The sequence below is a fragment of the Neoarius graeffei genome, chromosome 5, assembly GCF_027579695.1.
Source record: "Neoarius graeffei isolate fNeoGra1 chromosome 5, fNeoGra1.pri, whole genome shotgun sequence".
In the NCBI taxonomy this organism is placed as follows: domain Eukaryota; kingdom Metazoa; phylum Chordata; class Actinopteri; order Siluriformes; family Ariidae; genus Neoarius; species Neoarius graeffei.
In genome coordinates, this window is record NC_083573.1 from 1,559,942 (window position 1) to 1,587,561 (window position 27,620).

General features: G+C 41.8%; 1 protein-coding gene across 1 annotated transcript in view; it reads left to right on the plus strand.

Moving 5' to 3' along the window:
* The first annotated feature begins 3,932 nt into the window (after nucleotides 1-3,932).
* Nucleotides 3,933-27,620, plus strand: part of LOC132885812 (NACHT, LRR and PYD domains-containing protein 12-like) — a 38,602-nt gene continuing 14,914 nt past the window's right edge. Inside the window, exons 1-9 of the mRNA XM_060920330.1 lie at nucleotides 3,933-3,978; nucleotides 4,563-4,673; nucleotides 6,309-6,425; nucleotides 6,859-6,913; nucleotides 7,081-7,285; nucleotides 7,525-9,304; nucleotides 9,790-9,963; nucleotides 12,448-12,621; nucleotides 15,716-15,889. Of these exons, the coding sequence (XP_060776313.1) occupies nucleotides 4,567-4,673; nucleotides 6,309-6,425; nucleotides 6,859-6,913; nucleotides 7,081-7,285; nucleotides 7,525-9,304; nucleotides 9,790-9,963; nucleotides 12,448-12,621; nucleotides 15,716-15,889 (2,786 nt within the window). The 5' untranslated portion in view covers nucleotides 3,933-3,978; nucleotides 4,563-4,566. The remainder of the gene's footprint in view (nucleotides 3,979-4,562; nucleotides 4,674-6,308; nucleotides 6,426-6,858; nucleotides 6,914-7,080; nucleotides 7,286-7,524; nucleotides 9,305-9,789; nucleotides 9,964-12,447; nucleotides 12,622-15,715; nucleotides 15,890-27,620) is intronic.

Sequence of the window (27,620 nt, forward strand, 5' to 3'; positions counted from 1 at the left end):
GCTCCAATTTCCCGGGTTTCAGCACCACTGTGGCAGTTCTTACGGAGGGGTGGAGCACAGAGGATGGCAGGACAGAGATCAGGTTCAACAAATAGTTTTATTGTTACACTTTTCAGTGAACACAGTATGTTGGGCATAGACACACGGGCACACACACACATCAGGTGTCTGGTTCAGGAGAGATCTCCTCTGCTCTGCTCTCCCTCCCTAAATAGGGCACGGTCACTGGGAAGACACACAAACAGGTTAATTGCTCTCAGGTGTAGTGATTCTGCCACTCACCTTCCCTGACTCCACCCTCCTGTAACAGACCAGCGCTTGACCACGCCCCTGCTGCCACACACACTTATATAAACGTCTTTTTTGTCAGAGTACCCCTGTTCACCCGGCTACGGCCTTACAGTATTTCTGTATTTTACACATGTCCGATAGATGGCGCTCGGCATGCTCTGTTCACTGTGACAACTCATACGATGGTAGCCGACAGGGCCAAACACGCCGCACATGCGAATACTGCAAATCCTGAAAACAACACTGAAAACACATGCAAATACTAAAAACACATCATCAGTCATTCCTGTGCCATGCCCTGGTCTTCCCAGACAGTCTCCCGTCCCAGTACTAACCAGGCCCTTTCAGCGCATTGGACGGCACCGATCTCCTTTTCTGCTGAACTTTTTAAATTAAAGAGTAACATTCAGCTTGCTTTTGACCACTTGTCTTCTCGGTTCAATTCCAAATCACACAAAGACCAGAATCTCAGTGTTGAGTTTTTATGACTGCAGTTTCACAATCAATCACTGGACAGTGCCAGAAATTGTAAATGTATTTGAGGAAACTCTGATGTCATTCACTGACAGCAGAAGAACTGTAACGATATGTGAAACTACAGGAAATGACATCTATAATCTCCAACAGGAACATGTATCTCTGGTTAAAAATCTGGTTGGAGGTAAAGAGCTGACAAAATCAGTTAATAAAGGTGGGAAAAAACTGGACATCCATATTTTTACAGAATATTTGACCAATATATGTTCTGAAAAGGGGGTACAAACTTCTGAACTCATGAATTCGATTGTTTTCCACCTTTAAAACTATTAATGCCATGTTGGCCATGACTGTAGCTTGTGATGATGATGATGATGATGAAGAAAGGGCTGTGAAACCAAACACACGGCAAGTTCTTTGTACGCTTCATTTTCTCTTTGGGTGTACAAACTTTTGCACAGAACTCAAACACCATCATGTAACAGTATGGTGTAAAAGAATTGTGTACAGTTATATTGCTGCATATAATAATAATAATAATAATAATAATAATAAAGCTTGAAAGGTTCATATTTAGGCATTCCATATGACATTTATTGACAGTATATATCACGAATCTGATCGTCCTGTTTCTCTCTTTATTGTCTCATATAGAACATGTGTCTGTAAACTACAGAAATCAGTTTCTCTTCACATGAGTCTCATTCAGAAGTGAAGTTCTGTGAGTGTCAGCTGGGATCAGCTCCAGCTCCCCCGCGACCCACAGTGGACAAGAGGCAAAGAAAATAAATGAATGAAAGTGAAGCTCGAACATTTTAAACTGAAACGTGAGAAAATCCCCTTGAAGATTTCATTCTAAATCCACTGAAAGACGCCGCACCTGACTCTACATTTCTAACCTCATCAACTGACAGACAAACACCACTGAAGTTCAATATTGTGGACATGAGGTTTGTTCTTGTTGTGAGCATTCTCAGAGTCATGGCTCCTGGAATGAACAGAGCAGCAGAAACTTATTCACTGATAAATTAAATACACAGAGGAACACTTCAGACATGACTGCACTATGCAGAGAACCAGGGGCATCAGAAGCATTTTTATTTGGGGGGGGAGACACTGGTGGGGGGGTCTGGGGGTCCTCCCCCAGAACATTTTTAATTAATTAGATGCCATTTCCTGCATTCTGGTGTATTTTTAACAGGTTCTTAAACACCTAATTTTACCTACAAAAGTCACTTAATTCAATGACTATTTTAGAGACTCAACGATAAGTCCTCATTCAACGAGTCCATATATTCATCAGCCTGTTTTTAAACCCACTGCTCTGCCGAAGATAATGAGATGACTGTGACACAATTTATCACCAACAATGACTTTATGGGTGCATTTTACTTTTTATTTTGTGTTTCCTTTTTTATTTAGTTTTAGATGTAACACAACATGCCACTGGGCCAAGCAATAGTGACACTCAACTGTATGTTTAAAAATAAGAATATTCATAATTTCACACAATGAACAGGCATGACATGGCATCATGCAAACTTCATAACACACAATCACACTGTGTCAAGCAACGACACATAAAAGAGAACTTCACACAGTGAACAAGTACAGTTTTGTCAACCTACATGCAATGGTGGTACTACAGTAACATTTACAGATCAGTATAACAAATAGATTTATAGCTATAACTCCTTCTTACATTGGTGCCACCACAATTTCTATCACTTCATCACTTTTATCCCCCTTTCCTACTAAAACTACTCCAATGCCAGCTATCCAGGTGGAGATGGGAGAAATGCCTCTTCATCTTAGAAGAGAACAGTTAGCCATTGTGTATTGGGCAAATTTAAAGGGTCATAATGAAAATCATATGAGTCAACCAGTCCTGAGGCAATGTCAAGAGTGTGGAAATGCCCAAGTCAGAAGTTTTGGTTGGGTGATTAATGATAAAGTTAATGAGATAGGGTTTAGTGAATTAACGATAAGTTCTACTGTGCCTATCCCAGCTGTTCCACCATGGGTTTTTAAAGAGGTATCCATTGACCTGGGGTTATTAGAGGAGATGCAAGAGAGCAACATGGACAAATTAAGGGTTCAGAGCTATCTTATGGAGACGTATAGAGAGGATATAACTCTATACACAGATGCCTCTAAAATGGCTGGTAAAAGAGTTGGGGTTGCTTTTCTTATCCCAAAGTTAAAAGTCAAACTAGGAAAAAGAATCAATGATGATCTAGCAGTTTATACAGCAGAGTTGGTTGCTGTGTGGCGAGCTCTGCTATGGGTGGAAGCTAACAGGCCAAGGAAGGCAGTAATTGGTTCAGACTCCAGCTCAGCTTTGATTAGCCTTGGAACGTCCCAGTCAAAATCAAGGCAGGACATTTTGTTTGAAATATTACAAGTTGCAAATAATCTGTTAAAGACAGGAGTTAAGATAACTCTTGTATGGGTACCAGCTCATATAGGAGTTGTAGGGAATGAGATGGCAGATAAATGTGCTCAACAAGCAGCTGGAAATCCCAGCATAGATATTGAATTCACTTACAGCAAGGCAGAAATTAAAAGTATGGTTAAAAACATAGTTAAGGGAAAATGGCAAACATTATGAGACAATGGCCAGACTGGGAGACAGTGTTTTTTATATCCAGAACAAAGTGGGAAAGAGCAGAAACACCAACAGAAGTAAGGAAGAGGAGGATGCTTTTTCGAGAATGAGGTTTGGACACACAAGATTAAATAGTTCTTTGGTGATAATAAAAAAGCATGTAGATGGAAACTGTGATTTCTGTGGCAGCCCAAAGTCTACAGAGCATGTTATTTTGCAATGTCCTAAATACCAGGAAGAAAGACAAAGATTAATTTTACAGTTGAAAGGGAAACAATTAGTGTTAAACTTGGAGGACATTCTGCAAAGAAGTACAGGTGAAATCTGCTTCAAATATGTATTTAGCTTCTGAAGGAACACAGGTCTAATTCAAAGAATTTAGGTTTGTTTGTTTTTAAACTCAAGTATCACACCCCAGTCCAACTGCTGGTGGTAATGCACCATTGAAGCTAGTTGCCAACTGCCATAAAACTGAAAGAAGAAGGAGAAGAAGAAGAAGTGTGTGTGTGTGTGTCTTTCCCCCACCAGAGCAGGAAGAGAAAGCAGAACTCAGCAGCTGGATTTTGTGTCGAGGTGAAAAACTCTTTTAGGACTAAAACAAGGTGAGTTTCTCCATCTAAAGCTTTAATAGAACCCTCTGAAAGTATTGGAACAGCAAGAACAACTCTTTTATTTCTGCTTCACACCAAACACATTTGGGTTTGAGATCAAAAGATGAATATGAGCCGAAAGATCAGAGTTCCAGCTTCATTTCCTGATCATTACATCTCAATGTGTTCAACAACAGAACACGACACCTCTGGAGGCAGACCACCCATTATTTGAATGAGCAAAAGTATTGGAATGGATAGTCTGCAAGTAAATGAGAAAAATGTGAGAATTGCCCTTGCTGTTCCAGTGCTTTCAGAGGGGTCTGTATAAAAACATGAGACATGATGTGTAAAACTAATCACAATGTACACAGATTGATAATCGGAAACCAAATAAGGCATTTAATTCCACTTTTTGCAAATGTTCCTTAGTTTTGAACTGTTGGCTTTGATAAGACTTTTATCAGGCTTTGATTTATTTGAGACAGAAGTCTTATTTTGTGTTTATTAGACGAAGATTGTTGAAGAGATTCTCTGCTAATTAAAACTCGATATCCAATCATCCATATACTCTGTTATTATAATCTCTATTGCAGAAGGATGGAGGGAAAGAGATCAGACTCACCAGAACCCAGCTCGGTGTCCATGAAGAGTCAATGGACAAAGGACCATTCAGTATACTTCAGAGACAGTTCTGCTGATCTGAGGTCAGTATAGTGAGATGTTTTCATTCTTTTCTCAACAACAAAATCCAGAATGTACACATTTGCCTTCAGCTTCATTGTCAGCTTAGTTTTCACAGCCCTGCTGCTATTCAGTCCAACTTGTCTGATTAGTCAGCTGGTCTGATTAGGGGACTGGACGTAACTGTTGAATAAACACCAATCGATATTGCGCATTACTGAGCTCCTGTCACGTCTGCACCTGGAAGCACTCAAGACTCCACTTCCCATAATTCACAGTGGCCTTCAAACATGGCCACCATGGACCACAGAACCCAGCCTCGACCTCACCACTCAGTCACCTGATTATTGATTTCATTCACCTGTTGACTGTTACCACAGCACACGATTCCAACAGATCACTGCAAACTCTCGGTGTGCCATTCCTGACCTGAACAAACCTTGAATTTTGCTATTCTGATATATATTTTTTAATTTCTTGCCAGGTTTTGTTTACTTATCACCTGGCCGGTGCCTGTTTGCTTGAATAAAATCCTTTTTCTGTGTTGACATCCATCTGCTGCCTGCGTTCTTGACAGATTACTTCGCCATCTTCATGGATGTAGCAGGAGAATGTCATGAAAGTCTGAATTTGAAAAACACACTTCCACAAAAGAAGTTATCTGAAAGTGCCTTTATCGTGAAGACAGTGCCAGCACTGAGTGTTTTCCGTAATGCACTGAAATTCCTCCAGAGATGGCAGAGGTTTTATACAATCTGTCCCAGTACAAAGTACCTCCCCAGAACTGGCCCAAAACAAAATGGCAGCTCCTATTAAAATCATTGTAAAAGGACTTTTCTTTGTTTGATCACAGACTTCTGACTGGCTGCCCAACGAGGGGCTTCCCATTTTTTTTGCGGATATTCATAAATTTAGATTTCTTAATTAGTTAAATGAGAAAATCCATTTAAAGAATATTTTTCATTTTTAGACTTTTGAAATAAATAAGAAATAGTTGTTTTTGACTGACACATTTTATTCCTGATTTTGAAAATAAAATTCCCTCAACTGAAAAACGAACAGAGCAAAAACAATCAATTCAGGAACATCATGACAAAGTTCAGGTGCAATGAAGCAGAGGATGGACATCATGTTTGTGTGATATTATAACATGCTTTCCATACAACAGTAATATTTGATGTTTTTTGAAGAAAATAGTGAGAATAAATATAATTACCATCAATGGACATGGAACATAGCCCGAGTTATAGAAAGACTCTTGTGTTTTTCCATGAAATTATTGGACAGAAACCAAACACTGACTCCGTTTGAAGCGGTGTTTGAGTCACAAAAGAACCCTGCAAATGCATTTGAACACAGTGCAAGTATTTATTGTTTGGAGAGAGCTTTTGTGTGCGTGCGCATGTTTTCGCCTGTTTTTAATGTCAGAGCTTTTTAAACATTTATAGATATAAAATGGTTGGTTGAAATGTGAGGCCTTGACTTTTATTTGTCTGTATTATTTAATTTGCTGCTTATTAGACTAAGATTGAATTGAGACTAAGACGATCTGTGCAACACGAATTCAAACTCGATATACAGTCTTCTGGAGACACTCCATTTTATATTAGCATGTTCACTAACCTTAATTACAGGATGTAATAATATCTGTGTTGTAGAATGATGGAGGGAAAGAGATCAGACTCACCAGAACCCAGCGGTGTGTCCATGAAGAGTGAGATGTCAGTGGGACGTCCACCTGCCTTCAGAGACCGAGACGGTTCTGCTGATGTGAGGTCAGTACAGTGAGGTGTTTTACGGTGCTGTTCCACCTGATCAAACTCACTGGTCTCATGATGAAGCCCTTCATGAGCTTTATCAGGTGTTGAAGCAGTAAAACACTAAACTGTGCAGTGCTGCAGCTCTCGGACTGGCAGTGAGGAAAACTGCTGTGAGAGTTCAGTTCAGCCTGCAGTCCCAGAGCTGGAGGGTCTGTGGTGGAACACGAGAACATTTACACCTGGACATTCATCACTATTTAATTCATTCATTCATTCATTCATTCATTCATGTGTTTGTAAGTATGTTAGTATCAGTGAGGAAATCCTGAACTCAGTGTATTGTGTTAAGAGGACAGTGTTAAATATCTGTCTCTGTATTTATTAGTGTGTGTTGGACAGCTATGGTACATATAGTCCATATTACAGGATGTGTTTTGTTTGTTCACAGACCACAAAAGAAGAAATCAAACATCAGCAGAAGTCAACTGGAGTCCATATTCAAGGTGTGTGTGTGTGTGTGCAGTTTTATCCACATACAGTTGCATTATGGGTAATCAGACAGAGTTTCAGTTGGGAATAGAAAAAGACTTTTCTTCTTTTCCTGAAATAAATCCTCTCTCGTTGTGTAACATTATAATATTTCGATCTGTTCCTGTGTGTTTCTAACCAGGAGCTGGAACACAAAGTCATCGCTGTGATACAGAAGGAGCTGAAAAGGTTTAAGAAGCTCCTGAGTCCAGATTCCCCAGCATGCTCTGAGAGGGAGGTGGAGGATGAGGAGGATCAGAGCAGCATCAGAGAGGGAGTGCTGAAGATCACACTGCACTTCCTGAAGAACATGAACCACACAGATCTCGCTCACACACTGCAGAACAGTAAGAGCTCTGAATCATGACTTTATTTTATCTCCATAAGTTTGGTTCATATTTAAATACATCTTAAATTTATCAAGCTGATTCAGTCAGTGATTTTAGAACGCTGAAATTAGTTTCAGTTTGCAATGTTTTCAGTTATAACTTTTTATAATTAATGAGAAACGTACATCAATATTTCATTTATATTGTGCTCAGTGATTTTGCATTAAAAGATGTTATGACTTTTTTTTTTTAATCAGAGTCTGCGGTCTCTGTGTGTCAGCAAAAGCTGAAATCCCACCTGAGAGAGAAGTTCAAAAGAATTAATGAAGGAATCTCACAGCATGGAAGCTCAGCTCTTCTGAATGAGATCTACACAGAGCTCTACATCACAGAGGGTTGGAGTGGAGACGTCAATAAAGAACATGAAGTGAGACAGATTGAGACAGCGTCCAGGAGACCAGCAACACAGGAGACACCCATCAAGTGTAATGATCTCTTTCAAGACATGTCCATCAGAAGTGTGCTGACTAAAGGAGTTGCTGGAATTGGAAAAACAGTCTCTATGCAGAAGTTCATTCTGGACTGGACTGAAGGAAAAGCGAATCAGGACGTCACCTTCATGTTCCCACTTCCCTTTAGAGAGCTGAATCTGATGAAGCAGGAAATTCTCAGTCTGATGAATCTCCTTCATCACTTTTTCCCAGAAATGAGAGAACTAGGATTAATAGACTGTAACATCTACAAAGTCCTGTTGATCTTTGATGGTCTGGATGAGTGTCGATTTCCTCTAAATTTCCAGAACAGTGAGAGATTGTGTGATGTGACAGAGTCGGCCTCAGTGGATGTGCTGCTGACAAACCTCATCAAGGGGAATCTGCTTCCCTCTGCTCTCCTCTGGATAACTTCACGGCCAGCAGCAGCCAATCAGATCCCTCCTGAGTGTGTAGACCAGGTAACAGAGGTACGAGGGTTCAGTGATCCTCAGAAAGAGGAGTACTTTCGGAAGAGGATCAGTGATCAGAGCCTGGCGAATAAAATCATCACACACATGAAGTCCTCAAGAAGCCTCTACATCATGTGTCACATCCCAGTCTTCTGCTGGATCTCAGCCACTGTTCTCGAGAGAATGTTGGGTGAAGCAGAGAGTGGAGAGATCCCCAAGACTCTGACTCAAATGTTCACACACTTCCTGATCTTTCAGATCAAACACAAGGAGCAAAAGTACCATCAGAAATGTGAGCCTGATCCTCAGCAGACCAGAGAGAGTATCCTGGCACTGGGAAAACTGGCTTTCCAACAGCTGGAGAAAGGAAACCTGATCTTCTATGAGGAAGACCTGAGAGAGTGTGGCATTGATGTGAGAGAAGTGTCAGTGTACTCAGGAGTGTGTACCCAAATCTTCAGAGAGGAGTTTGGGCTTCACCTGGGGAAGGTCTTCAGCTTTGTACATCTGAGTGTTCAGGAGTTTCTGGCTGCTTTATACACATTTCTCTGCTTTCTTTTTACAAAGACAAATGTGCTCGGGAATCAACCTCCTGGACTTTTTAATTTCTTCAGAAAGTCAAACATGTCTGATTTCCTCAGGAGTGCAGTGGACAAGGCCTTACAGAGTGAGAATGGACACCTGGACCTGTTCCTCCGCTTCCTTCTGGGTCTCTCACTGGAATCCAATCAGACTCTCTTACGAGGCTTGATGCCCCAGACAGGAAGTAGCTCTCACAGCAAACAGGAAACAGTCAAATACATCAAGAAGAAGATCAGGGAGAATCCATCTCCAGAGAAATCCATCAATCTGTTCCACTGTCTGAATGAACTGAATGATCATTCTCTCGTGCAGGAAGTACAATGCTACCTGAACAGAAGACATTCCTGGTGTCTCAGAGGAACCAGACTCTCTCCTGCTCAGTGGTCAGCTCTGGTGTTTGTGTTACTGAACTCAGAACAGGAGCTGGATGAGTTTAATTTGAGTAAATATGACCCATCAGAGGAATGTCTTCTGAAGCTGATTCCAGTGGTCAAAGCCTCCAGAAGAGCTGAGTGAGTATTTTTATTTTTAACTGTATCAGTGCATGGTTTGTTATTTTAATGTGACTCTGAACTGCACTGGGGCGGCACAGTGGTGTAGTGGTTAGCACTGTCTCCTCACAGCAAGAAGGTTCTGGGTTCGAGCTCAGCAGCCAACAATGGCCTATGGATGGATGGATGGATGAACTGCACTGTTAGGATTAATGCTTGTGAATAATGACTCTGATCATCTACAAACCAACCTCTGGTACTTTTACTGAAGATTGTATTCGTGTGTGTGTGTGTGAGAAAGAGAGAGAGAAAGAGAGAGGCTGCTTGCTCTCACGTGTGTGTTCTGTCCATGAGCTAATGGTGTGATAATAAATTGTAGCTGAGAGATTGTGGAGTGCAGAAAGACGTCGCTGATCCTGTAAATGTGCTGATGTGGCGTCCTGTCCTCTGATTTCTGTGTTTGTGTTTAAGATCAGTGTTCTGAGATTTCATTGTTTCTCTTCCAGTCTGTGTCGGTGTAAACTGACAGAGGAAAGCTGTAGAGTTCTGTCCTCAGTTCTCAGCTCAAACTCCTCCAGACTGAGAGAACTGAACCTGAGTGCCAATAACCTGCAGGATTCAGGAGTGAAGCTGCTCTCTGCTGGACTGGAGAATCCACACTGTACACTGGAGAAACTGAGGTACACACACACACACACACATGACTCAGCTCATCACTTTACAACTGAAGATTAAAAACAGAATTGATTGTGTCTTTATTTGTGACTTTTATTCCAGTAAAATTATATCCAAGGCCCAATCTTACTTTCTCTCTACATTCAAGTCATTCTATTTTTCCAGCATATTTAAAACAGCAGTTGACCCAAAGCTCCTGACAGTCGAGGCAAATCTAATCAAATATATGATAGGCATGAATAAGAAGAATAGAACGAGAGAAATAATGAGGCAAGACAAAAGATATAAAACCAAATAGAATAATCAAAATGAAACATCTTCTCTTTTCAATCCGCATGTTAGATTTGGCACAGTTTTACGCCGGATGCCCTTCGTGACACAACCCTCTCCAATTTATCTGGACTTGGGACTGGCACCAAGAGTACGCTTACTCACCCCCAGTGAGTGGATTATGAAAATCAAACATAAGATCGTAAAATCAATCTTGAAATCAGAATCAGTCATAAAATCAAAAGAGGATATAAAACCAATAAAGTGAAGTTAATGTGCAGTGTGATAAAAATACAACCCCGATTCCAAAAAAGTTGGGACAAAGTACAAATTGTAAAAAAAAATGGAATGCAATGATGTGGAAGTTTCAAAATTCTATATTTTATTCAGAATAGAATATAGATTAAATATCAAATGTTTAAACTGAGAAAATGTATCATTTAAAGAGAAAAATTAGGTGATTTTAAATTTCATGACAACAACACATCTCAAAAAAGTTGGGACAAGGCCATGTTTACCACTGTGAGACGTCCCCTTTTCTCTTTACAACAGTCTGTAAACGTCTGGGGACTGAGGAGACAAGTTGCTCAAGTTTAGGGATAGGAATGTTAACCCATTCTTGTCTAATGTAGGATTCTAGTTGCTCAACTGTCTTAGGTCTTTTTTGTTGTATCTTCTGTTTTATGATGCGCCAAATGTTTTCTATGGGTGAAAGATCTGGACTGCAGGCTGGCCAGTTCAGTACCCGGACCCTTCTTCTACACAGCCATGATGCTGTAATTGATGCAGTATGTGGTTTGGCATTGTCATGTTGGAAAATGCAAGGTCTTCCCTGAAAGAGACGTCGTCTGGATGGGAGCCTATGTTGCTCTAGAACCTGGATATACCTTTCAGCATTGATGGTGTCTTTCCAGATGTGTAAGCTGCCCATGCCACACGCACTAATGCAACCCCATACCATCAGAGATGCAGGCTTCTGAACCAAGCGCTGATAACAACTTGGGTTGTCCTTCTCCTCTTTAGTCCGAATGACAAGGCGTCCCTGATTTCCATAAAGAACTTCAAATTTTGATTCGTCTGACCACAGAACAGTTTTCCACTTTGCCACAGTCCATTTTAAATGAGCCTTGGCCCAGAGAAGACGTCTGCGCTTCTGGATCGTGTTTAGATATGGCTTCTTCTTTGAACTATAGAGTTTTAGCTGGCAACGGTGGATGGCACGGTGAATTGTGTTCACAGATAATGTTCTCTGGAAATATTCCTGAGCCCATTTTGTGATTTCCAATACAGAAGCATGCCTGTATGTGATGCAGTGCCGTCTAAGGGCCCGAAGATCACGGGCACCCAGTATGGTTTTCCGGCCTTGACCCTTACGCACAGAGATGCTTCCAGATTCTCTGAATCTTTTGATGATATTATGCACTGTAGATGATGATATGTTCAAACTCTTTGCAATTTTACATTGTCGAACTCCTTTCTGATATTGCTCCAGTATTTGTCGGCGCAGAATTAGGGGGATTGGTGATCCTCTTCCCATCTTTACTTCTGAGAGCCGCTGCCACTCCAAGATGCTCTTTTTATACCCAGTCATGTTAATGACCTATTGCCATTTGACCTAATGAGTTGCAATTTGGTCCTCCAGCTGTTCATTTTTTGTACCTTTAACTTTTCCAGCCTCTTATTGCCCCTGTCCCAACTTTTTTGAGATGTGTTGCTGTCATGAAATTTCAAATGAGCCAATATTTGGCATGAAATTTCAAAATGTCTCACTTTCGACATTTGATATGTTGTCTATGTTCTATTGTGAATACAATATCAGTTTTTGAGATTTGTAAATTATTGCATTCCATTTTTATTTACAATTTGTACTTTGTCCCAACTTTTTTGGAATCGGGGTTGTATGTAGCTAAATAAGATAAAAATAATAAAATAAATAGAATAAAAATAAATAAGATATCAAATAAAAGTAAAATAAAGTAGATAATTAACATGGATTTCAAAACATCTATTTTATGAATAGATTATAAACATAGTTAAATCCATCGTCTCATATGAGCTGAGACAGGTGGATCTATCCAAGTACAAACACAGTCTCTTTATTTTATATTTTTATTCTGACATCAGAACCTTGTGTTCAGGGAGACACTTTATTCCACAACTGATGGAACACACCTTATTTATCCATCAGATATTCACAGATTTCATCGTTTCTCTTCCAGTCTGTGTGGGTGTAAACTGACAGAGGAAAGCTGTAGAGTTCTGTCCTCAGTTCTCAGCTCAAACTCCTCCAGACTGAGAGAACTGAACCTGAGTTTCAATAACCTGCAGGATTCAGGAGTGAAGCTGCTCTCTGCTGGACTGGAGAATCCACACTGTACACTGGAGATACTGAGGTACACACACACACACACACACACACACAGGACTCAGATCATCACTTTATAACTGAAAATCATAAACAGAATTGATTGTGTCTTTATTTGTGACTTTTATCCCAGTAAAATTATATCCAAGGCCCAATCTTACTTTTTCTCTACACACTCATGTTCATGCATCATGTTCCTTCTTCTACACAGTGAACTCATCTCATCTCATCTCATCTCATCTCATCTCATCTCATTATCTCTAGCCGCTTTATCCTTCTACAGGGTCGCAGGCAAGCTGGAGCCTATCCCAGCTGACTACGGGCGAAAGGCGGGGTACACCCTGGACAAGTCGCCAGGCCATCACAGGGCTGACACATATACACAGACAACCATTCACACTCACATTCACACCTACGCTCAATTTAGAGTCACCAGTTAACCTAACCTGCATGTCTTTGGACTGTGGGGGAAACCGGAGCACCCGGAGGAAACCCACGCGGACACGGGGAGAACATGCAAACTCCACACAGAAAGGCCCTCGCCGGCCACGGGGCTCGAACCCGGACCTTCTTGCTGTGAGGTCACAGGGCTAACCACTACACCACCTTGCCGCCCTTAATTCCCTGTCATGAATCAATTAAAAAAAAAACTTTGACTTGTAATTAGAAGTGTTTATAGGTGTATCAGACTCTCACTCGCCGTGGTGTGAAAATTAAGCATGCAGATGCACATCAAAGTTTCCAAACCTGTCATTGCTTAACTCTTGAATATTTTCTATCGTGAATACTATCATTAAAAAGCTTATAATCTCTGCTTTCCAAAGAAATGGATCTGGTTAAGATCTGTTCAGTACTTTGGGAGTAACAGCAGATTGAATTCGGTACAGCAGAGAAAAACTCTGCTCGTGGGACGTCAGGAAACTGCCTGTGCTTTTCTTTTTGAGTCACGGGAAAGTGGTCAGGCGCTCTCTCTCTCTCTCTCTCTCTTCTGATCGGTTTCCCACTGGATTACTTGTCAATATCAGTCAGATCACTTTTATAGTGATGTTCTCTCGCTCTCACTGTTTCTGATGAAGGATTCAGCAACATTTTCCCTCTGCTAGTTTTGATGTTCTGTTTCACGGGAGACTTTGAAGTGAGTTTTCATAGCTTTACCTACTTATTTTTTCAAATCAAACTGATCCCTTTAAATAAATAACAATTTAGAATATAACTGTTGCTGTTTTGATGAACAATATTGAGATCTTAGTGGTCGGAATGAGATTTTAAAAACCGGAAGTCAGAAATGCGAGTGTCGATTTCAGTTCAGTTAATGTAAATTGTTTATTGGATGTGGATCAGACAGTTTTTTTGAGGTTTGCCTTGAAAGCTGTGAATATTAATCATTTATATTCTTTCATATAAACACTAGTCGGCCCTACTGAGAAATACAAAGGCCGACAGAGCACAAAGAGGGGATTAGAAATAATCTTTTATGACTTTTTTTGATGAGTGTAATGAATGAATGATGAATGAATGAACCCTTTATTGTCACTGTTACCAGTGAAATTGACCATCACCCTGTCCTTACAGAGGGGGAACAGGAGAGGAAGACAGGGATAAAAGAAAAAGAAACACAGTAGTAACATGAGGAAAGATGAGGAAAAAAAGAACCCCCCCCCCACTATGCTCCTATCAGGAGTACAGTGTGGGAGCATTTAAAAACCTCCGCACAAGCACACAATAACACAAGTACACTTTAAAACACGGGACTTGAGGGGGGGAAAGGGGGGAAGGAGGGGGCAATCAGGGGTGGGGGGAAGGGGTAAGGGGGTAGGAGGGGAGGGGAGGAAGTAGAGGTAACCCAGTGCAAGCAAGCAGCTGTCCGCTCCTGCAGGCATGCAAGCGGTGCTGGTCACGCACCCGCTTGTCACACTGGGGGTGAAAAACGGTGACCGTGGAAAATTGGGGAAGGAATACGAAGAATGCGAGAGAGTCTCCCAGCAGTGACCTTCTGGGGGAAATGTTTTCCCAGCAACGGCCTTGATCAAGGCCGGTGCTGTTCAGGGAGCCGAATGTCGATAAGATAGAGATTGTTTGTAATTGATTGTTGTAATGATTTAATGTTTAAACTGATTTGCATAATAAATACTAATTAAATACAAATTCAATACAATTTTTCTTTCTCTCTTTTTTGATTTAATTTTTAAAACTTTTTATTCAGTCTACAAACATCTATGTTCCTGCCAATTTCCATGTAAACATCTTGAAAAATAAATAAAAAGTTATGAAAAAAACCATCTGATTTCATTGGTTAATGAGGCCCATTTTGGACCATGTGATCCTCATACAGAATATTACGGCAGTTTTCTAAAAAATTAAGCCTTTTTTTTTCAATCTTTGATTTGTAATATCTCAAGAATGGATAAACATATTTTAATTCTGTAAAAAGTCTGTTGTTCTGCATTCAGTTCTGAATTCAGTGAGATCAGTTTCAAGCAATTTGGATTGAATTTGAATTTTCCCCTGAGATGCCTACTGTTTAGATCTTGTGTCTCCACCTCTATCCGTCTCCTTCCCATTCTTGTAGTTAAATTCATCACCTCATATGAGCTGAGACACGTGGATCTGTCCAAGTACAAACACACAGTCTCTTTATTTTATATTTTTATCAGAACCTTGTGGGCGGCATGGTGGTGTAGTGGTTAGCACTGTGACCTCACAGCAAGAAGGTCCGGGTTCGAGCCCCGTGGCCGGCGAGGGCCTTTTTGTGTGGAGTTTGCATGTTCTCCCCATGTCCGCGTAGGTTTCCTCCGGGTGCTCCGGTTTCCCCCACAGTCCAAAGACATGCAGGTTAGGTTAACTGGTGACTCTAAATTGAGCGTAGGTGTGAATGTGAGTGTGAATGGTTGTCTGTGTCTATGTGTCAGCCCTGTGATGACCTAGCGACTTGTCCAGAGTGTACCCTGCCTTTCGCCCGTAGTCAGCTGGGATAGGCTCCAGCTCACCTGCGACCCTGTAGAACAGGATAAAGCGGCTAGAGATAATGAGATGAGAACCTTGTGTTCAGGGAGACACTTTATTCCACAACTGATGGAACACACCTCATTGATCCATCAGATATTTCATGATTTCTCTTCCAGTTTGTGGGGGTGTGATGTGACAGAGGAAAGCTGTAGAGTTCTGTCCTCAGTTCTCAGCTCAAACTCCTCCAGACTGAGAGAACTGAACCTGAGTTGCAATAACCTGCAGGATTCAGGAGGGAAGCTGCTCTCTGCTGGACTGGAGAATCCACACTGTACACTGGAGACACTGAGGTGTACACACACACACACACACACACAGAGGACTCAGATCATCACTTTATAGTTGAAAATTCCAAACAGCATTGATTGTCTTTTTATTTGTGACTTTTATCCCAGTAAAATTATATCCAAGGCCCAATCTTACTTTCTCTCTTCACACTCATGTCAAGTCACTTTATTTCTCCAGCGCATTTAAAAACAGCAGGTGACCCAAAGCGCTTTACAGTTGAGACAAATGCAATTAAATACCTGATCGGCCGAATAAGAAGAATAGACGGAAAGAAATAATGAGGCAAGATGAAAGACATAAAACCAAATAGAATCATGAAAATCAACCATAATATTGTAAAATCAGTCAAAAATAGTAAAATCGATCATGAAATCGTAAAATCAAGAGGATATAAAACCAATAATATCATAAAGTTAATGTACAGTGTGATAAAAAAATGTTGCTAAATAAGATAACAAATATAATAAACATGTAAAATAGAGGTAAAAATGAATGAGATCAAATAAAAGTACAGTCAAGTAGATTATAAAAATAGATTAAAAAATATAATCTATTTTTTCAGTAGATTATAAAAAATGTAGTTAAATCCATCGTCTCCTATGAACTGAGACAGGTGGATCTGTCCAAGTACAAACACAGTTTCTTTATTTTATATTTTTATTCTGACATCAGAACCTTGTGTTCAGGGAGACACTTTATTCAACAACTGCTGGAACACACCTCATTTATCCATCAGATATTCACAGATTTCATCATTTCTCTTCCAGTCTGCGTGGGTGTAAATTGACAGAGGAAAACTGTAGAGTTCTGTCCTCAGTTCTCAGCTCAAACTCCTCCAGACTGAGAGAACTGAACCTGAGTTGCAATAACCTGCAGGATTCAGGAGTGAAGCTGCTCTCTGCTGGACTGGAGAATCCACACTGTACACTGGAGAAACTGAGGTACGGCACACACACACACACACACACACACACTTCCGATCATCACTTTATAACTGAAAATTCCAAACAGAATTGATTGTCTTTTTGACTTTTATCCCAGTAAAATTATATCCAAAGCCCAGTCTTGCTTTCTCTCTTCACACTGATGTTCATGCATCATGTTCCTTCTTCTACACAGTGAACTCAACTGATTTATGTTGTTTAAACTGTAATGCATTATTCAATAAGACACTGAAATGTGTTCATGACAATCAGATTTACTTTCTAGATTAATTACATATGAATCAATTAAAAAATAACTTGTTAATTGGAATTTTCGCTGTTTATCGGCGTATCAGACTTTTGCTGGTGTAACGGAGAAGGTTGACTCTGCCACTCTCTTTCTCTGCATTGTGTGATTTAAAGAGATGCCACAACCAGGCTGGGTCTGCTGTACTTTATTGCTCTGACGCCGATATGTTAAAGAAAACAAAACACAAAGTCAGGCATGTAGCGAGCAAGCCGCATCACAGCTCCTCTGACGCTGGACAGTAGCAAAAGAGACAGGGCAGGGGGTAATCTCAAAACTTAAGGGGGTCCACTGTGGGAACAGACCACTGTACACCAGAGGCATGGGAAAGTAAAAAAATAAAACGCACACAGACTGTCATGCTCCGCCCCAGACATCCACTCCGGAGATTACGGATCTCTCACACCAGCACTGATCCGGGACAGGAATTCCGTCTCACCCATATTCACTTCCTGGGTTTCACTGCTGTGTATAAATAAGCCGTTCTCAGACTTAGCCAGAACATCTTGTTTGCTCCTTTAGCCATTTCTGTGCCTCTCTTGCTGTTCATGGTTATTCTCTCTCATGACTTTTTCTTGTTCATGGTTTTTGCATGAGCATTCTTCTGGTTCCCGGTGTTTTTTTGCACTAAGGGTTATTTCTGATTCATTGTTTCTTGCACGAAGGGTCTTTTCTTGTTCATGGTTTTTTGCAGCAGCGTTTTTGTCTTTGCCTGTCTCATGTTTTTGTCAAGTTGTTTGTCTCATTTTGTCTGGACTATTTTTGCCATTTGTTTTTGTCCTGTTTGTTTACCTTGTTGCCATGCCCTTTCTTCAATTAAATCATATTATTTATTGGATTACTGTCTGTGTTCTGCTTGTGGATCCTAACTTCGCCATTCCTCCACCTACCCTAACACAGACGTGGGGGGACCCTCTTGAGTGTGGAAATTCAGAGAAACGCAACCAACCCTGCTACACTCACCCCCACTGACTTCACTGAATTTCATGCAGCTAAAAAAAAAAAATCACAAGGAAATAAGCTTCACAAATACAGACCCAGAAATACAGAACAAAAGAAATGAAGATAACAACACAAGAAATCCTAACTGTCAAATAGAGTGCAGATGAGTTACCCCAATTCAGGACTGGTCCATCAGCAAAAGAAAGCTTTCCAGTGATTGACTAGGTGGTGAGAATGCCCCCCCACACCAACCACAGTAAACGTGCCTGATACACATCATATTAAAAAAATATATATCCAAACTGCAGAAACAGTCCAATACAATAGACTGGGACTAATACTAACTCCCCTCAAAGGAAAGTACACAGTGTGTTGAGGAATTGAAAAATATATACAGGAAAATTGTGGAAAGGAAACTTATCAAAAAGATTTTATCGAGAAATATTATTTGAGGAAAGGAAACTTATCAAAAGATCCATGTGAATATGCTCTAATGAGCTCCTCTAAAAAGATTCCGCACCCACTGAACAGACATGGTCTGAATTAGCCTATTCACTGGCTTGACCAGTCTACCCCGCCTAGTGCATACATCACCCCCTTGCTGACCAGGAGAACCACCTGATGCCACATTCCCAGTGTGGGCAGGAAAAGAAAAATCTGACCGGGAGTCAACAGACAAAGACCCACCAACACACTCATCCGACACAGCACATACAGGACTCTCGCAGCCAGAGGACACAGAGGCACTCTCGTTTTCAACCTCAAGTGAGGCAAGCCCCATCTTATTTCTTCTGTCCATAGTTTCAATATCTCCTGTGCCATCACTGTGTGCATCAGTCACCAGGAAGACCAGCAACGCATTTGACAGTCCTGTCATCAGTGCCATTGTCTAACTTGGTCTGGGAGCTGACAGCCACACTAACACTGCCCCCAGAAACTGACAGTTGATCATCAGCATCATCAGAGTCATCAAATGGCAAGAAGTTAACTGACATGATAAGGTTCCTCTGCACTATTTTCACATTACCTGATGGACTCTTGATGCAATAAGTGTAAATGGCATCATTTTTTTTTTAGACAACCGTGTACACCAGGGGTCTTCAATCTTATCCATGAGGGGCCAGTGAGGCTGCAGGCTTTCGTTCCAGTCAAATAGGAGTCACCCTTGATAGTTGGTTGAAGACCAAGATGAACTGATTAAACAAGTGTAATCAGGTGTAGCTCCCACTTGGTTGGAATGAAAGTCTGTAGCCACACTGGCCCTTTGTGGATAAGATTGAACACCCCTGATGTACACCATGCCCTCCCATCTATCTGCCAGTTTTCTTTTTCCTCTTTCACCCTAGTTGGCCAGTAGGACTCTGTCACCAACGTTAACAGGCTGACCCTTTGCTCTCCTGTTATACAGCTCTGTCTGTCTCAGCTGCCGTTTCTCAGCATTAGATTGAGCCAAGGTCATGGCTTCCCTCAGATCCCTCCCCAAAGACTCTACATTTGTGTCTATGTCCACTGTATCCCCATCCAGCAGAACACTTTTAAACATCAAGTCGATGGACAACCTGGGAGTGCGACCATACATTAATAAGAAAGGGGGGGAAGCCCACGGTTTCATGTATGGTGCAATTATATGCAAATGTCAGTGTGTTAAGCATCTGAGGCCACTTGGCCTTTGACCTGGGTGGTAGAGCTCAAATCATTTTCCCTAAAGTGCAGTTCATCTTCTCTGCTTGACTATTCCCCATGGGGTGATATGGTGTGGTGTGAGATTTCTCCACACCAGCCAAGAGGAGCAGCTCTGCAGTCAAAGAGCTCTCAAAATTTCCCCCTTGATCGGAGTGTGTACATGCAGGGAAACCATTACACAAAATAAATTATTCCACAGACCCCGAGCCACAGACTTTGCAGACTGATTAGGGCAGGGATATGCACATGCCAGTTGAGTAAAGTGGTTGGTCATCACCAAGACATCAATAGACTTGTTATTAGAATCTTCTGCTGACCAAAAATCAGTGCATACTAATTCTAAGGGAGCTGAGGTAGCAATGGAAATGAGAGGGATCTGAGCCTCAGGTTCCAGAATCTTGCAAACGACACACCTCTTGCACTTGTGAACATAATCCCTGATGTCTTTTTCAAGGGTGTCCCAGAAAAATCTTTGTCTGGCCAGCCACAAAGTTCGCCACTGGCCCTGATGATCTGCCTCATCGTGAACCCCTTTTAACACCAGATATCTCAGCAATTCAGGCACCACATACTGGAAGTTTTTTTTTTTACTGACAGGATTCTTAAACTCCCTGTAAAGTATACCCAACTATGTGGTGAGTTGAACCCAATGAACCCACTGCCTCAAGGTTCTCAGAGTTTCCCAGGATTCATGAACTCTCTCACACCTGGACGGTCACCATATTCTATAAACAAACAATAGACATTGTCCCAAAGCAGCTTTACAGAATTTGAATTACTTAAGACATGAACTAATTTTATCCTTAATCTATCCCCAATGAGCAAGCCTGTGGCAATGGTGGCAAAGAAAATCTCCCTCAGACGACATGAGGAAGAAACCTCGAGAGGAACCAGACTCAAAAGGGAACCCATCCTCATTTGGGCAACAACAGATAACATGATGATAACATTAACAGTTTTAACATGAAATCAGTTTCGTTGATGTTATAACTATTCATTGATGGAAACTTGAGTGCAAAACTGTTCATGACAACTGCAGTCCTAAAGTTAGCAAGTCAACTGTAGTTCTCAGCCATAAAAGCATGACTGTAAGTGTCCAGAGTGTCTTCCAAGTGTGACTTTCAACTGTCCATATGGGGCCGTCCTCCACAGCAGCGATGTGATGAGACTCCAACCAGACATAGGGCATCAGGATGGATCAGGCAGGTTCTGAGGAGCAGAAGAGGTTCAGCATCTCGATCCCAGGATTGACATGTAACTCAGAGGGACAGATTTGGGGGGGGAGAGAAAACAGGTTGTTAGGTATGCCCAATGTCACCTGAGTAAGTAGGAACAGTATACATTTTGTGCTGAGTACAAGCAGGGACTCCAGAAAAACTAACTATGACAGCATAACTAAAATGGGAGAGCCAGAAGGTAACACAGGCATGAGGGAGCCCTGGGACATAAAGCAGCCAGCCACTACACCATCAACAAACTCAAGTGAGCAAGCGAGTGGGGGACTGACAGCATCCATACATCCCAGTTTCCCAAAACACTCGATGTCTGAGGACCCTCCAGATCTACACCTTGTGATCTCCCACATGGTGTGGTGTGAGATTTCTCCACACCAGCCAACAGGAGCAGCTCTGCAATCAAAGAGCTCTCAAAATCCCCCCCCCCCCTTGATTGGAGTGAATACACGCAGGGAAACCATACACACAAGAAATTATTCAACAGAACCCGAGCTACAGACTTTGCAGACTGATTAGGGCAGGGATATGCACACACCAGTTTAGTAAAGTGGTCGGTCACCACCAAGACATCAATAGACTTGTTATTAGAATCTTCTGCAGACCAAAATTCAATGCATACTAATTCTAAGGGAGCTGAAGTAGCAATGGAAACGACAGGAATCCAAGCCTCAGGTTCTGGAATCTTGCTAATGACACACCTCTTGCTAGAGCCCTGCACTCCCGCGGGAGTCCCGCGGGACCCACCCCAAAGCAGTGCGGCACGGGACAAATTTTGAAAGCTCATTGCGGGCGCAGGTGGGACCGGAAGTGCACATATGCGCGTGCGGCACGGGCGGGAGTGGTGATAAGCTGCAGTCCCGCTAACTAAAAACGTGTTTGAAATAAAATTTATAAATTATTAATTTATATCTATCATATATAATTTGTGCTGGATATTTTATTTGACATTAATAAAAACATTTTAAGATGCCTAAATTTGCAGAGAGAGTCAGATTGCCAGATTGAGTGAAGAATAGCATCTTAAATTTGCCATTGATCACCCTAACAGGAAATTCTTTGATCACTCTAATGACTCACAGTTCACACCCAGCTAGCAAGAGAACCATGAGTGAAGTGATTTACTGCTTGCGTTAGTCTACAGCTCTAATCAGAGAGACAGGTTACACAGTGACAGTAGGCTTGACTCAATGCTATCCCAGAAATCCTTCCTGTAATATGCAAATTTGGCTGTCCAATCAGAGGCGGCCAAATTTGCATATTACAGGAAGGATTTCTGGGATAGCATTGAGTCAAGCCTACCGTCACTGTGTAACCTGTCTCTCTGATTAGAGTTGTAGACTAACTCAAGCAGTAAATCAATTCACTTCTCTTACTAGCTCTGCTTTGCAATAAAAAAACAAACAAACAAACAAACAAACAAACAGCACCATTGGTACAAACTAAGCTCATTCACTTTTTTATGCTGATCAGAGAATTACAATGGTTTCTCATGTGATAAAAATGTGCAATTCACGATTAAATATTTTAATCGCTTGACAGCACGAATTATTATTATTAGAGACACTACATGCTGAATTCAGAAACAAGGTAAATAATAACAAACGTGAACGTGAGCTGTAGATATTTATGCTCAAATCCACTCAAAGGAGGGGGCGGGGCACCATCACGCTGTGTCAAGACAAGAACTTTCCTGAGAAATAACGCGAACGTCTGCATCATGCGGGATTTGCGGGCGGGAGCAGGACAAAATATGGCAGGCGCGGGTGGGAGCGGGACTGAAAATCAATTTTTTTGTGGGCGCGGGCGGGAGCGGGACTGAAAATCATAATTCTTTGCGGGTGCGGGTGGGAGCGGGACTGCACAATGCGGGCGTGGGCGGGAGTGGGACTGAAAAATCCGACCCGCGCAGACCTCTACCTTTTGCACTTGTGAACATAATCCCTGATGTCTTTTTCAAGGGTGTCCCAGAAAAGTCTTTGTCTGGCCAGCCACAAAGTTCGCCAGTGGCCCTGATGATCTGCCTCATCTTGAACTCCTTTTAACACCAGATGTCTCAGCAATTCAGGCACCACATACTGGAAGGTTTTTTTTTTTTTTATTTTACTGACAGGATTCTTAGACACCCTGTAAAGTACACCCAACCATATGGTGAGTTTACCCCACTGCCTCAAGGTTCTCAGAGTTTCCCAGAATTCATGAACTCTCTCACACCCGGACAGTCACTGTCCTCTATAAACAAAGAACCTAACTCTGCTGATAGTAGCATCCTGACACAGCCTGTCACACAGCCCACCATGACGAAGAACAGGCAAAGGACTCTGATCAGTCAACTGCTGAGCATGAGAAATGGCCCTAAGCCTAGGACCATGCTCCCAGTGATGAGAAGACTGCAGCACAGCTGAGACTTCTGCACGCAAGACCCTGCCTCCTGTGCCATTCTGAATGACATGTGTGGCCCCAACACACACACACACACACACACACACACACACACACACACACACACACACACACACAGCCAGACATGGAAGCTGCTTGCTGCTCTCTAATGTCAGAAAGCTCAGAAGACAAGTGAAACATTATCCTGGACTGAATCCACATGTAAGATCTCTGCCTCTTTAAGCAGATCGGCATAAGGGGTTCTGGTCAGGCGATATATGTGACCCCTCACCGAATCCAGGGACACATGTCGGCCGAAACGAATCCGAGATAATCGCAAAAGAAGCATTTTTTTTTCGAAATTTGTGATTTTTGTTTTTTTCCATCATGTGCAAGTTGAGATCTTGAAGAATGCAATCAATATTTCAGATAATAGATTGTTTTGTTGGAAAAGCATACATTTTTTGTTGCAAATTGTCTCGTTTTTGTCAGGACTGTAGCCTGCTGGGGGGTGTGGGTAAATTACCATATGGGCCATTCACATGATGATTTAAGTCTTTTGTTTTTTTTTCCGCGAATCAGCTGTATGATCCGAGTTGAGCGCATGGCTACTTAACCTGCATACAGGCGTGTGATTTCACTATGGAATGAGTTACTAAACAGAGCGCAGAGGAGCAAACACCGCGAAGCAAACAGACACACGGTATTTACATCGGAGATCACCATTTCTAGCAAAAAAAACTGCAACCTCGTTTTCCAGATTGAATGGAATACTTGAATGATTGGATGATACACGGACCGTTCTAGGATTACATTCCATCGGAGGCATTGGTGTGTGCAAGGCGCCGTTTCTCTTTCTGATGGGGTGAGTTTATTAATCTAAGGCTGTGTGGTTATTTTTGCATGTAACGGAGAGTGTTGTGGTTTGGTTAAGCCTAGGTCACAACCGGACGTGTGATTTTTGGCGTTTCCCAAATCGCTGCGTTTTTTTTTTTTGTTCATGGAGAAAGACGCGCGTTGGCCATAAGTTTGTCTTGTAACCTGAAAAAAATCTAAGCACCCGTAGAGTTTGTTTGACATGACAAAGAACCTCTGCGGCCGGTCTGCGGCTCGAAAATCAGCACATCACACGTGTGCTCTCGTGCTTTTCACACGCGTGCTCTCATGCGTTTCATGCGCGCTCTCCGTGTGTTTCTTGCGTTTTTTGCATGTAGACCGGCCGTAGGAGCGCGTACTGTACGGCCGGTTGTGACCGAGGCTTTACATGAAACTAGTGTTGTGTTAGTTGTGTCATCATCGTGCTATCTTTCTTTCTTACGGTGTGAGTAATTTTTCAACCACAAAACGTTAAAGTATACTTTAGGACTTATTTTTGTACTTCATAATTGTGTTGGGCATACTTTGCATGGAAGGAAAATTGACGTGGTGATTTTTGTTTACATGAAAGCAGTATCGTGCTAGCTCGTAAGGGGTAGGGCTTTCCTTAATGTCATGCAGATGAGCACCATTATGTGCCCGCCCTACACCCAGAGTAGCTGAGATGGAAAACTTTGAGGGCGATTTTCTCCCTTTTCTGTTTTAAGAAGTATACACTTTCAAAAGGCCACACATTCTTCAAATATTGTCAGATCTCCACATGGAAGGCATCATTGGAAAGCCTAGAAACTGTACTTTCTGAATCTGTCAATAACTCAAAATGCCCCCGGGCCGACATGTGTCCCTGGATTCTGTGATCTGCCACATATGATTCTGGACCTCACAAAAGGGTCTTTGCTCAGGGCATCAGCCACAACATTCTTGGGACCTAGAATATACAGGTAGTCGTCGACTTACGACTGCGTTTGGTTATGACTGACCGGTCATAAACCGATCTGGTCGTAAGTCAGCCTATTTTAAATGAACGTAAGTATACTGTGATGTGTAATGATATTGTAATCATCTTAAAGTCTTATTTTATCAACATTTTCTTATTTCCTTACCTTGGCTCATTATTTGGTTTAAGTCAAACACTGCATACTACACTGTGTACAGTACAATTCATTTAATATGTGCAAAACAAAAAATACGAAATACAGGTGTGAAAAATAGAAAACATTTTAGTTTGAAACCTATCAAAATACAAATGTAAAACATAGCAAAATACAAAACTTAGTGACCGCTGACATCACTGGTGCTTGGCTGTGGGTTGTCTATGTCATCATCAGCTGTTGCAGCGCTCGGGCTGGCGGGAGGATTTGCTCGTTTCATAAACCAGGACCTGGGGTGGAAACTGTTGTACGCTCAGCTAGCTCAGCTGGGAAACACTTGCCAGTCATAAACAGACGGTCGTAAAGTTGATCGGTCGTAAGTTGCATAGGTTGTAAGTCAACAACTACCTGTACAAGATGTCAAAATCAAAAGGAGCCAGCTTGGCCACCCAGCATTGCTCACAAGCATCAAGCTTCGGCTTTGTCAAGACATACTTGAGTGGGTTATTGTCTGTCCACACTGTGAACTTGTGGCCTCACAACCAATGAATAAACTTGTTATAGATAGCCCACTTCATAGCAAAAAATTCAAGCCGATGAGCAGGATACTTTGACTGAGCATGATTCAGTGAATGACTCACGAAAGCAATTGGCTGAGCTTTGTCCTCATTCTGCTGCACCTGAGACAGAACAGCCCTCAGACCCCTAATGGATGCATTGACAGACAAGAGGAAAGGCTGAGTGAAATCTGGGTGAGCGAATGGCACACTGTTCACCAGTGCCACCTTAAGATTCTGAAAAGCCTCTGTACACTCAGGGGACTAGTCCTGAGGACAGAGCTTTCTCTTCTGCACAGGCCTGCTCACACCCTTACTTTTGCACGGCCGCTTAGAACCCTCTGTGAGTGCAAACAGTGGCCTCACAAGTACAGAACAGTATTCAATGAAATGCTGGTAGAAAACCACCATGCCAAGGAAGGAGCAGAGTTTGCTTTCAGATGGCATGATGCCGTTAGACTCCATCAGATCTGATTGTGAGATATTCACAATAGCCTCCACCTTATCTTGATCATTAGCAACACCCTCCTGAGAAATTATATGACCCAAAATTTTTTATAGATTGCCTCAGGAAGTTGTACTTGGCAGGTGAAAGCTTCAGGTTGTGTTCTTTCAACCGATTAAACACCATGCGGAACCACTGTAAACTCTCTTCCTCTGATCTGCCAAACACTCACAAGTCATCCAAATTACACAAAGACTTAAGAAATTTTGATCTCCAAAGATGGAGAGCATCATCCACATGAAAGTAGCAGGATTATTACAAAGACCCTGAGGAAGCCTGTTATACTCATGCAGCAGCACATTATAGTAGCCTGACGTTAAATCCATAGTGGAGAAAAATACATTTCCACTCAGAGCAGCAAGAACATCTGCTTGGTGAGGAAGCGGGTGGGCATCTTTAACAGTGCATGCATTCAGCCACCTAATGTCAGTGTATATCCACAGGTCTCCATTGTTCTTCCACATCAATACAAGTGGGCAAGCCTAGTCAGTGCTAGATTTCCTGATGATTTCCCTCTCCTCCATCTCATCCAGAGTTTCTTTCAACTTCTGAGAATGAGCTGGCCACAACCTGTGGTATGGCAACCTGAAGGGACGGTCATCTATCAACCTCCAGTGGTGCTTGAAAGTTTGTGAACCCTTTAGAATTTTCTATAATTCTGCATAAATATGACCTAAAACATCATCAAATTTTCACACAAGTCCTAAAACTAGATAAAGAGAACCCAGTTAAACAAATGAGACAAAAATATGATATTTGGTCATTAATTTATTGAGGAAAATGGTCCAATATTACATATTGGTGAGTGGCAAAAATATGTGAACCTCTAGGATTCGCAGTTAATTTGAAGGTGAAATTAGAGTCAGGTGTTTTCAAGCAATAGGATGAAAGTCAGGTGTGAGTGGGCACCCTGTTTTATTGAAAGAATAGGGATCTATCAAAGTCTGATCTTCACAACACATGTTTGTGGAAGTGTCTCATGGCACAAACAAAGGAGATTTCTGAGGACCTCAGAAAAAGCGTTGTTGATGCTCATCAGGCTGGAAAAGGTTGCAAAACCATCTCTAAAGAGTTTGGACTCCACCAATCCACAGTCAAACAGACTGTGTACAAATGGAGGAAATTCAAGACCATTGTTACCCTCCCCAGGAGTGGTTGACCAACAAAGATCACTCCAAGAGTAAGGCATGTAATAGGCGGCGAGGTCATACAGGACCCCAGGGTAACTTCTAAGC